The sequence below is a fragment of the Moschus berezovskii genome, chromosome 26 (assembly GCF_049115385.1).
Source record: "Moschus berezovskii isolate FMDL1 chromosome 26, NW_MosBer_1.0, whole genome shotgun sequence".
In the NCBI taxonomy this organism is placed as follows: Eukaryota; Metazoa; Chordata; class Mammalia; order Artiodactyla; family Moschidae; genus Moschus; species Moschus berezovskii.
Window position 1 is genome coordinate 11,121,543 of NC_142485.1, and position 13,164 is coordinate 11,134,706.

Genomic DNA, 13,164 nt, shown 5'->3' on the forward strand with positions numbered 1-13,164 from the left:
TCTGAACTATATATTGTTGTTTAGTTGCTAAGTTGTGTCTGACTCTTTTGCAACCCCATGGACTCGAGCCCACCAGAATCCTTTGTCCATGGACTTCCCAGGCAAGAATACTGGAGCTGCTTGTCATTTCCTCCTCCAGGTATCTTCCTGACCCAGGGACTGAACCCGCATCTCCTGCACTGTTTCAGGCAGATTCTTTCCACTGAGCCACCAGGGAGGCCCCATGTCATATTTATATATATATAATTTTGATGTGTTTCTATGTGTTGCTGGAGTTCTTTTAGTTATTCTTTTACTCAGTAACTATTTTTAGATAGTCCCATTGGCTATTTTCACTTTGAAGACTAGTGGGAAACACATACATCTATAACAAGAACTTTTGAGAAATCCAAGTCATATTAAAAGTTTATCAGAGGCATTTGGTGCCCTGAAAAAATCTCCTTTTCATTGGTTTGAGCAATGCTGCCAAAAGCAGCCATGGGGAAGATAACTGGGTTACATGGTAACAACCGAGAAGGCATTTCTATTGATTCCATGTCTTCTGTACATCCAGGGAATCAAAGAAACAGATCCTTTCTTGGGAGACCTTGTCCTCTTGGCAAACTCTTCCCTTGCTAACCAGACCAGAGCCTCCCAGGAAGTATTCAGTCCTGGCTCTTGGCTCTTAGGACTGGAAAGCAGTCACACAGTAAGTAAAGACCTAGGACAAGATTTCCCACAATAATAAAAACACTTGTTTTCCATATTCTTCTTTTTCTTACTACTCTCTAATAAGAATATTGTGAGGAGGAGGAGTCCTTTTGAACAATATCTGTTTCTTCAACAAATATTTGTGGAACATCTATTATGTACAAGACACTCTTCTTTGTGCAAGGGAAAAAACAGTAAACAAAGCAGACCAAAAATAAAATCCCCACCCCTGTGAAGGTGACATTCTACTGAGTAAGACAGACTATAAACACAATGGGTAAACAAATTCAATAATACATTAGAAAATATGTGCCACTGGGGGAAAAGGTGAGGGGGTAAAGGGGATGACATTTGTTGGGGCAGAGTGATCAGAGTAGAGTTTTTCAAAGAGCTGTCAGGACAAGTGCTTCAAACACTGGGACAACTGAAAAAAAAACTGGCTTTTGGGGTGAAGAACATTAGAGGGAGAAGAAACAGCAAGTGCAAAAGCCCTAAGGGGAGAAGTCTGCCTGCTACGCTCAAGGATCAAATAAGGAAGCCAGCAGCGTTGGAGTGGAGTAAGGCAGTGAGGGTACAATAAGAAAGGTGGGAAAAGGCCATTGCATGAATCTGACTTTTTACGATGAGTGAAATAAGGCAGGGGAGTGGCACAATAAAAAGCATGAAGCAGGAACCACGTGATCTGATTTATGTCTTAATAAGATCACCAGGTTGGCTATTCTAGGCAGGAAAATCTCACAGGAGGCAACAACTATAAAGAAGGCATTATTACTAATTGACACAGAGAAGATGGGGGCGGAGCAAGTTTTAGAAGCAACAAGGGTTTGAGTCTAAAGGATGTCAAGTGAAAATTTCAAACTAGAGCATAAGATAATTATCTGATAAAGAAGCAAGACTTCAATTTAAACAGTCTTTTTTTATTCCTTATTATTTTTATTTCCCATTATTGTCCTTTATATGGTTAATACAAGTGCCTGCAACATAGTGCCTGCAACAATGTATATTCTTACATTCTTCAATAATCTAAGAATATATTAATTAGCTAATAGTCACAGGTATTGTGCAGACTTGTGTATATTTCCTATACTTGAGTCCCTAATTTTAATCTACAGAGTTCACCACTTCTAAACAGATTATTCTTGAAACAAACTTGTTATTCAGTCCTTGGGACACATTTTCTCATAGAAACAATGTGTGATTCTAAAACAATCTACAAACAAAATCTGTTTCACACACAAGGAAGTTGACTATAGTACTGAGAAGGATCACAAAATCTTCACAACTTCTTAAGCAGTTTAGTAAACCAAGATAACAACAAACATCTCCATGTTGCCCTTCACGAACACTTTGGATAATAAAACAAAGATATTCTTTTCCCTAGTCATCCTTGGCCATCACCAACAGTAAGAAGAAGAATGAGCTTCCTCTTTTCTTGGCCTGAATACCAATTAAAGCATTGCTACCCTCTATCTGTCACCTCTGGGTACTAAGATATTAATCTAAAGCATCTCTATATCTCTTATATCACATCAAGGTGAGTTTGATAAAGCTGATGCAAAAGGAGGTAGAAGGGATGGAAGTGGTCTATCAGGATATGACCCACAAAAATCAACAATCATTTAGAACATTCTCTCTATGACTAATCTGGAAATAACCAGAACATAATTCCACCACACCATCCTAATTCCCATAGCCTAGGAATAGGAAGTCCTAAGAAAGAACTCTAAGTGATGGCACTCAGATTTTTTTTTTTTTTTCAGAGCAATCTGGAGACTTCTCTGTCAGTCCAGTGGTTAAGACTTTGCATTTCCAATGCAGGGGACAAGATCTCACACGCCACACAGTATGGACAGAAAAAAACAAAATTTTTTTTAATTAAAAACAAAAAGAGCACTCTGACTATGGAGACTTTCTGATAATACTGAAGGGCAGAGTTAAGAAAGACCTGTCTCTAGAAAAGACACCTCCCAGGAAGACCACCACTCATACGACCAGAGCAGTGTGTAAGGAGAATACTACCAGGTCTCTCAAATATCTTAAATAATAAAAATTACATTACAAAGTTAGATTATCTACCTTTTAAACAGAGGTGGCTTCAACTGATTATCTGGGAAAACTCTAGCATCAAAAATAAAGGCCTATGTTAGACAACTGTACTCCAACAAAAAATAAAAATAAATTTTCAAAAATTTTAAATAAAAAAATTTTATAAGGCCCAACTTCTAACAGTCAACTAATGCTCATTAAATAGCATAGGAAGTAAAAGGTGGGAAACCTGTCCTCAAAAAGGAGATTTAATACACTAAGGATAACATAATCTTACTTCTCAAATTCCTCTTACAAAAACCTGTTCGAATACAATGTCCAATGCATTATCAAAACATAACATGAAGACACAAGATATTATGAGAACTATAAAAAAAATGAAAAGACACTATGAGAAAAAAACCAGATAAACTCAATAAAGTCTCCAGATACTAGAATTATCAAATAATAACCACCCAATAAGAAAATCTCTGCATGCTTTGGTCAGAGATAGAAATGAGAAGCTTGAAAATTTGGGCAGGGAACTAAAATCCACAGCCATAACACAGTAAATTTGATGTGTTTTTCTAAAATATATTCTTTAAACATTTAAAATACTCTGAATTCATCTTACAATTTGTATTAATTTAATTGGCATTTTTCATTCTAAGTGGGATGCTGTAAGGGTATCATAATCAATGGCATCTATGTTTGCATAATACAGTACATTAGTAATCATATTAAATATAAGCAAATTAAATGATTCAATTAAGAGACAAATATTTCCAGGCTGGTTTATAAAACAAAACCTAAATGTAGGTTGTTCAGAAGCATATATGTAAAACATAAGAATAAAGAAAAGCTCAAAGTAAAGGAATAGAAAATATATACTGTTAACCAAAACAGAAAATCTGTGGAAGGTAGATTAGTATCAGGCAAAATTGACAGTCCTATCTAATGCAATAAGAAAGGAAATGAAAGACATACAAATTAGGAAAGAAACAAAACTGCCTTTGTTTGTGGATCTCTTTCTGTGATTGGATTGCCACAGCTCACGCCCAGGCCCAAGCCAAGTGTCCACACCAGCCCCTCTTGCTCAAATACTACTCCCCTCTGGGGAGAGGGTACTGGTGCTGAGACGGGGGATAGCACACATGTAAAGGGAACAGAGCAAGCTAAGACCCAACCCTCAGGGCTTGTACTCTGGCAACTTGGGACCAAACCCCACCTCCAATAAGGCAATATTGGCCACTGAGCAGAGAGGAAGTGCCATCAAATAAATACCCAGCTCTAGCTCCAGAACCCCCATCTCCAGTCCCATCCCCTACTACGGTGATAGCTGTCAGCATACTCTGAGGAAAGACACGATTTATATTCATGACAAATCCAGCTCTCCCACAAAAATACAAATGACCCAATTTTTTTAAATGGGCCACACAGCACATTAACAAACTGAAGAATAAAAACCATATGATCATCTCCATAGACGCAGGAAAAGCTTTTGATAAAATTCAATATCCATCTGTGACAAAAACTCTTCAGAAAGTGGGCAAAGAGGGAATATGCTGCTGCTGCTAAGTCGCTTCAGTCGTGTCTGACTCTGTGCGACCCCAAAGGTCGGAGCCCACCAGGCTCCTCTGTCCCTGGGATTCTCCAGGCAAGAATACTGGAGTGGGTTGCCATTTCCTTCTCCAATGCATGCATACATGGTAAGTCGCTTCAGTCATGTCTGACTCTGTGTGACCCCAGAGACAGCAGGCCACCAGGTTCCTCTGTCCACAGGATTCTCTAGGCAAGAATACTGGAGTGGGTTGCCATTTACTTCAACATAATAAAGGCCATATTATGATAAATCCACAGCTAACATCCCAATAGAGAAAAGTTGAAAGCATTTTCTGTAAGCTCAGGAACAAAACAAGGATGCCCACTCTCACCACTTTCATTCAACACAGTTTTGGAAATCCTAGCCACAGCAATCAGAGAAGAAAAAGAAGTAAAAGGAATTCAAATTGAAAGAGAAGTAAAACTGTCACTCTTTGCAGATGACATGATTCTATAAACAGAAAATCCTAAAACACTACCAGAAAATTACAAGAGCTCATCAATGAATTTGGTAAAGTTGCTAGATACAAAATTAATGCACAGAAATCTGTTGCATTTCTATACGCTAACAACAAAATATCAGAAAGTAAAATTAAGTGAACAATCTCACTTACCATCTCATCAAAAAGAATAACGGAGAAGACAATGGCAAGCCACTCCAGTACTCTTGCCTAGAAAATCCCATGGATGGAGGAGCCTGGTAGGCTGCAGTCCATGGGGTCGCTACAAGTCAGACATGACTGAGCGACTTCACTTTCCCTTTTCACTTTCACACATTGGAGAAGGAAATGGCAACCCACTCCAGTGTTCTTGCCTGGAGAATCCCAGGGACGGGGGAGCCTGGTGGGCTGCCGTCTATGGGGTCACACAGAGTCGGACACGACTGAAGTGACTTAGCAGCAGCAGCAGCAGTAGCAGCAGCAAAAAGAATAAAATATCTAGGAATAAGTCTACCTAAAAAGGCAAAATACCTGTACCCTGAAAATAAGACACTGATGAAAGAAATTGAAGATGACACAAATAAATGGAAAGATACACGTTCCTGGATTGGAAGAATCAGTATTGTTAAAATGACCATACTCCCCAAAGCAATCTACAGATTCAACGCAATTCCTATCAAATGATTAATGGCATTTTTCATAGAACTGGAACAAAAAAAAATTTAATTTGTATGAAAACACAAAGACCCCAAATAGACAAAACAATCTTGAGAAAGAAGGATAGAGCTGGAGGAATCACGCACCCTGGCTTCAGACTATGCTACAAGGCTACAGTCATCAAAACAGTATGGTACTGACAAAAAAACAGACATATAGATCAGTAGAAGAGGATAGAAAGTCACAAAAATAAGCCCACACAGTTATGGTCAATTAATGTATGATAAAGGAGGCAAGAATATACAATGGATAAAAGACAGTCTTTTCAATAAATGGTGCTGGGAAACTGGACAGCTACATGTAAAAGAATGAAATTAAAACATTCTCTAACACCAAAAATAAAGTCAAAATGGATTAAAAACCTAAATGTAAAAACAGATACTATTAAACCAGATACTCTTAGTGGAAAACAGAACAGAACGCTTGTTGACATAAATTGCAGCAATATTTTTTGGATTCCTCTCCTAGGGTTATGGAAATAAAATAAACAAGTAGGACTTAATAAACTTTAACGTTTCTGCACAGCAAAGGAAACCGTAAACAAAACAAAAAGACAACCTACAGACTGGAAGAAAATATTTGCAAATGATGCAACCAACAAGGGATTACTTTCCAAAACATACAAAGAGCCCATACAGTTTAACATTAAAAAAAAAAAAAAAAAACCGCCTAATCAAAAAATGAGCAGAGGACTTAAAATAGATATTTATCCAAAGAAGACACACAGATCACTAACAGGCACCTGGAAAGATGCTATATTGCTAAATAGTAGAGAGATACAAATCAAAACTACAATGAGTTACACCAGTCAGAATGGCAATCATTAAAAAGTCTACAGATAATAAACACCAGAGAGGGTGTGAATAAAAAGAAACTCTCTTATACTGTTGATGGGAATGTAAACTGGTGCAACCATTATGAAATACAAAGTGAGGATTCCTTAAAAAACTAAAAATAGAACTCCCATATGATCCTGCAATCAATCCCACTCCTGGATGTATATCTGGAGAAAACTCTTAATTCAGAAAGATACATGCATTCCAATGTTCACAGCAACACTATTTACAACATTGCCAAGACATGGAAGCAATCTAAATACTCACCGACAGATAAATGGATAAAGAAGATGTGCTGTGGGTGTGTATGTATTTATGTGGTATATATATATGTAATGAAATACCATGAGCCCATAAGAAAAAAATGAAATAATGCTATTTGCTGCAACATGGATGGACCTAGAGATTATCATATTCAGTGATGGAAGTTAGAGAAAGACAAATATCATATATCACATCTATGTGAAATCTAAGAAAATGATACAAATGAGCTTATTTATAAAACAGAAACAGATTCACAGACAGAAAGCAAATTTATGGTTACCAAAGGGGAAAGGCGGGGGGGAGGAATAAATCAGGAATTTGGAATTAACATATACACACTATTATACATAACACAGGTAAACAACAAAGAGCTAGTGTATAGCACAGGGAGCTATATTCAGTAACTTTCAATAATTCACAATAGAAAAGAATCAGAAAAAGAATATGTGTGTGTGTGTGTGTGTGTGTGTGTGTGTGTGCGCGCGCGCGCACGCACAGAGCTTCCTACGTGGTTCAGTGGTAAAGAATCCGCCTGCCAATGCAGGTAAACACAGGAAATGTGGGTTAGATCACTAACTCAGGAAGATCCCTGAGAAGGAAATGGTAACTCACTCCAGTATTCTTGCCTGGAAAATCTCATGGACAGAGGAGCCTAGTGGGCTAAGTCCAGGGGGTCGCAGAGTTGGCCACCACTGAGGGACTGAGCACACACACACATCTATGCATGTATCTACAAGTGAATCACTCTGCTGTTCTCTTGAAATTAGCACATTATATTAACTATACTTCAAATTAAATTAATTTAAATGAGATGAATTAATCAATAATTAGAGTAGGGTTCGGTGGCTCAGAGGTTAAAGCGTCTGCCTCCAATGCGGGAGACCTAGGTTCGATCCCTGGGTCGGGAAGATCCCCTGGAGAAGGAAATGATAACCCACTCCAGTATTCTTGCCTGGAAAATCCCGTGGACGGAGAAGCCTGGTAGGCTACAGTCCACAGGGTCACAAAGAGTCGGACACGACTGAGCGACTTCACTTTCTTTCTTTCTTATACCATTCAGATGAAAGAAAATTTATACTGATGCTTTATAGAACGTGGCAAATAATTTCCTCCCAGAAATCTGAGTACTGATGAGGGTAACATTCATTGTTTATTTTTAGCATTAAACAAATACTCAATAAATGGTTTTGAAAAAGAAAAAGGAAGAAGAATAAAAGAAGAATTCAGTTACTCACGATGCTCCTGAATTCATGATGCAGCTCTTCACAGGACAGTGACAACCTCTCCCGTCATCATGACTCATTCCAAGGTTATGACCCAACTCATGAGCAACAATGGATGCAAATTTCTCCACTGGGATCTGCCCAAACTGTCCAAACACAGGAAGGTAGTAATTAAGTTTCTGAACAAAAAGGATTATTTTTTTGTTGTTTCTAAAATTACTTTTCCACAAAAGGAGATTCACCACTACAATGTTGACAGCTGACATGATAACGCAAGCAACCAACATCAGATTGTAAACACTGCAGTCTAGTAAGAAACTGGTGTGACTTAACATACTGATGATGGAGGTAGACCATTTAAGCAACAGATCAGGAGCACCAATAGATTATTCATGGTGGCTGATGGGAAAACAAGCTCATGGTTCTAACTTAATTTCCTCAGATGGAGTCTCTGTTTCTTAATTCATAAAAAGTGAGGCATTAGTGATCACATAATAAGTATTAGAAAACTTAATCCAGTCTCTAGGGCAAGAACACATCTGTTATGGCCCTTATAACACTCAAAATATTGTTGTAAGGACTAGGAGAGGAAATAAATGATAGCTGGACATTTCATAATGCAGACATGCAAAGATGTTAAGAAGAAAACGTACCACGTTAATCCCACCCGCGTGGCTCCTTGAACAGACTGTCCCCACAAACGCCATTCCCGCAGTCCCACCAAACCCTCTTTTCCTAAATGAAGAGAACAGGGAAAAGTTATAAAATGTACTTGAGAAAAAGGTACACGTTGCTCCTATTTCTTTGGGTAATCTTAAACTAATCGATAAACCTATAAAAACTGGGAGAAAAATGACAAAGATAAACAGCACTTTAAAAATCAGAGTTCAATTAAAGCCTTATCTCTTTTTTATCTTCAGAGAGTGAAAGCTGACATTACAGGTTCACTTTTCAGACAAATGAAGATATACATTAGATATATCAAACCAACTTGTTTTCTACCTTTTAGATGAAAAACCTTCCTAATATGCATTATATTTATTTATTCAAAATTTCTAGTGAAAAGAGACAGATAAGAAACTCAATGGCATATTCATACAGGAGGCTGCGAGCAGGGAGCACAGAGAACAGAAGAGTCCGAATGGTTTCCAGGTTACTCCTTGACTATCAGGGACACACCTGTATCTCAGGACCTGGTCCCTGGGCCTTCCCCAATATACACCCATATCACTCCCTCACCTCCTTCAGGTCTTTACACAAAGGTCATCTCTTCACTGAGGCCTTCCGCACCATGTTACTTAAAATTTCAACCTCACTCCTCCAATATTTCTACCTCTACCCTCTCGGCTTTATTTTTCCTCTTTATCATTTATCATTATTTAGCATACTATAAGCTGTTAGGGTAAAACCCAAATGAAATTTTTGGCTGACCCAATATATATACTTATTTATCTTACAAGATAAATCTCCTTCAACACGGTATGAACGCCATGACAGCAAGAACTGTCTCTTTTGTTCCCTGCCATAACCAAGGGTCTAGGATATACACGTAACAAACATCTTTTAAATGAATGAATAAACCATTCTCTGAGACACCTGACCAGCCAGGACAAGAAACTGATACTAACATAAGGGGACTGCCAAGGAAACATTTTAGCCAGATCACCCCATAGTGAGCCACATTTATGTCCTCAATGCTTCAATAAAAGGTTTTTAGTATCCCATTCTCAACTACAACCAATCAGGGATTATCAAATATCTGAGAAACACCTCTAACATGGCAGTCGAAGACCAAACAGAGAGAGACAGCTTGGTAGGTGTGGCTGGGCAAAGCACAGGGAGTGCTTGCTGTCCGTTTCTTTTGGTCTTTTGTGAACAAGAAGGCAAACTCACTGTAGGGGTAGAGGACACTACTGGGTACAATTTTACTAAAAATTAATTAAGATGTCAGGATCAAGCTTTTGTGGTTATGGGGTCATAAAAATCCATGTAGGCATTCTCAGTGCCTTACTCTAAATTAACTCATATGACAAAAAAAAAAAAAATCAAGGGAAATTTCACCTCAGAAAAAATTATTTTAGGTACCATTCAACATTGAAGGAGGGAAAAATTATTACATAAAATTTTTTTTTGGCAAAAAGTCAGCCCATCAACCAGAAAATTTCTAAGAATAAAATTCTTTTTATATTTTAAGTGAGGGTTTTGCTATAAGCTTTTGGAATATATCTGTATTAACTAATCACATAAGCTTAAGTTTTGTTATAGTACCATGAAAATGCTATGTAGAAAAAAGAAAAATGTTTAAAATATATCAGAAGGATGGCAAAGAGACTTTAAAAACAGTTATATCCATGAAATAAGAATTTGACTACATAAAAATTTTAAGGGAAACAAAAACAGCTATTAAACATTAAAAATAAGACAGCTGAAATGAGAAACACAATAAAAATCTTAGAAGGTAAATTTAAGGAAATATCCCAAAATAGAACAAAAAGACAATGAGAAGAAAGGAAACAAAAGATTAAAAAATTAGAGGACAACCACAAGAAACTCAACAGCTGAGTAAAAGGAATCCTTGAAAGAATGAAGAATAAAAAATAAAGAGGATGAAATCACCTACAAAATAATTTGAGAAAAATTTCTAGAACTACAGTTTCAAGACTGAAATTACCCACTAAGAACACAGCACAATGGGTGATAGAAGACCTACACCAAAGCATATCATCAAGAAAATTTAGAGGTCTGGGAACCTCTAGAGAAGATCCTATAAGTTCCCAAAGAAGGAAAAAAAAAAAGGCATATACTAAAAAACAGGAAACAGAATGCATTAAAGTTTCTCAGTGAAGTTGCACTGAGACAGAATTTACATGCAAAAAAATTCACCCATTCTAAAGTGATTTAAAAAAAAAAAAGAATGAAGTCTTCTCAACAGTAATTCTGGAAGTCAAAAGACCAATGGCCATGCCTTCAAAATTCTGAAGGAAAAAGATTTCATGCCAAAAATATCAGACCTGACAAAATAACCTAAAATGTACAAAACCAATGAAAAAGCACAGCCCTGAAACAATGAGTTACTTAAGCACTAGGATAATCAGAGGTCAAATTGAGATCATTTTTTTAAATTATAGTTGATTTATAGTATTTTGTTTCTGGTATACCAGAGATAATTTTTAAATTCTGTTTTGAGATTGTAAAGCACATTTTCTGACATGAAAGAGGCCAGAACTTTTTTCTTTCAATATATCCTTTCATAAGAAGAAACTAGAAAACATGCCATACTAAAATAAGGAAGTACACCCAGGAAAGAGGAAGAGGACACAGGATAAAGGTCACAAGAGCTCCAACAAAGACAGGTCTTATTAGCACACTGCACTCAATCTACAAATCAAACTTTTTCCTTATTTAAATGACCGCTCAAAAACCTTAAGAGAATATGATTGCAAAAAAAAGAAAAAAAGCGAAAATTATTATTCTGACCAAATCATAAAGAGTACCTTTAAAAAAAATAACTTACAGAATTAGCTGTGCACTGTCATGTCTCCGACGTGTTATAAGAAACTTTTCCCGCCACTGTACAAAGTTTGACAACACGTCGCCAGCACCTCCAGCCATACTGATCAGGTTTTCATTTGTCCAAATCTCAAGCCCAACTAGCACAATTCGAATATTTAACATAATGTACATCTGGGAAGAAAACAAATAAAAATATACAAAATTTATTAAAGAATATAAGAACAATTCCTGGGTATATATCTGAGAAAAACAAAAACACTAATTTGAAAAGATATGTTTAACCCAGTGTTCTCAGCAGCATTATTTACAATAGCCAGGATTTGGAAGCAACTTAAGTGTCTGTCAACAGATGACTGGGTTCACACACACACACACACAAATCGACTATTCAGTTCAGTTCAGTCGCTCAGTCGTGTCCGACTCTTTGCAACCCCATGAATCATAGCACGCCAGGCCTCCTTGCCCATCACCAACTCCCGGAGTTCACACAAACTCATGTCCATCAAGTCGGTGATGCCATCCAGCCATCTCATTCTCTGTCGTCCCCTTCTCCTCCTGCCCCCAATCCCTCCCAGCGTCAGAGTCTTTTCCAGTGAGTCAACTCTTCACATGAGGTGGCCAAAGTATTGGAGTTTGCCATTTACAACAGCATGGATGGACTTGGAGGGTATTATGCTTAGTGCAATAAGTCAGACAGAGAAAGACAAACACAGTATGGTACCACTTATAGGAGGGCTTCCCTGGTGGCTCAGTGATAAAGAGTCTCCCTGCCACTGTAGGAGACCTGGGCCAGGAAGATCCCCTGAAGAAGGATATGGCAACCCACTCCAGCATTCTTGCCTGGGAAATCCCATGGACAGGGAAGCCTAGCAGGCTACAGTCCATGGGGTCGCAAAGAGGCGGATATGACTTAGCAACTAAATAACAACATCACTTATTGGTGGAATCTAAAAAAAATACAACAAACTAGTGAATGTAACAAGAGAAATCTCTCTCTCATAGATAGAACAAACTAGTGCTTACCTGTGGGGAGAAGGAAGGGAGGGTGTACAGGATTAAGAAATACAAACTATCAGTTACAAAGATATACAAGCATATACTGTACAACACAGGGAATAATAGCCAATATTTTATTGGGTTGGCCAAAAAGTTCTGTCAGGCGTTTCATAAACAGGTATGAAAAAACCCAACTGAACCTTTGGCCAACTCAATATAATAACTATAAACTGAGTTTAACCTTTAAAAATTGTGAATCACTATATTGTATCCCTGTAATATATATAATACTGTATATCAACTATACTTCAATAAAAGTAATATAATAAAATAAAGAATATGAGAATATCTTTGAACTTCTAATTAAGTAACATAACCACTTAAAAACAGGATTCCTCTTTATTGAAAATGTTTCCTTCAATATAATGGAACTCTAACTTTTCAAGGGTCTGAGTTTCCTCATTCATAAAACAAAAGTAACAAAGGTTTGAAATCCTTTTTATCTTCCATTCCAAAATCTGACAAACTCTGGATATTTAAAGTTTTTGGTATTTTGGTTTCAAATCTTTCCCTAAACTAATGAAAACCCATTTATTGTTCACCTTTAGTTCCCTTAATATAAATATTCATACATCTCACTATAGAAATATCAATGAGTTAGATTACAAGGTGCTACCCCAGGATCCTTTTGGAGGTGTAAAGTAATATCAATACATAGTGAACTACATGTTATACATATACTGTATAGTGAACAATATTACCTTTCTAAACTCTTACCTAAAATTCTAATTACATGCACCTCAAAGGTTTCAGATAAAGGTTTATAGAACTCATCTCGATTTCACAGAGATACTGTGA

General features: G+C 37.1%; 1 protein-coding gene across 1 annotated transcript in view; it reads right to left on the bottom strand.

Moving 5' to 3' along the window:
* ADAM9 (ADAM metallopeptidase domain 9) overlaps positions 1 to 13,164 on the bottom strand; it is a 91,720-nt gene that overhangs the window by 45,042 nt on the left and 33,514 nt on the right. The window contains exons 9-11 of the mRNA XM_055416634.2: positions 11,312 to 11,481; positions 8,451 to 8,532; positions 7,810 to 7,943 (exon numbers count right to left, since the gene is read on the bottom strand). Coding sequence (XP_055272609.1) covers positions 7,810 to 7,943; positions 8,451 to 8,532; positions 11,312 to 11,481 — 386 coding nt within the window. The remainder of the gene's footprint in view (positions 1 to 7,809; positions 7,944 to 8,450; positions 8,533 to 11,311; positions 11,482 to 13,164) is intronic.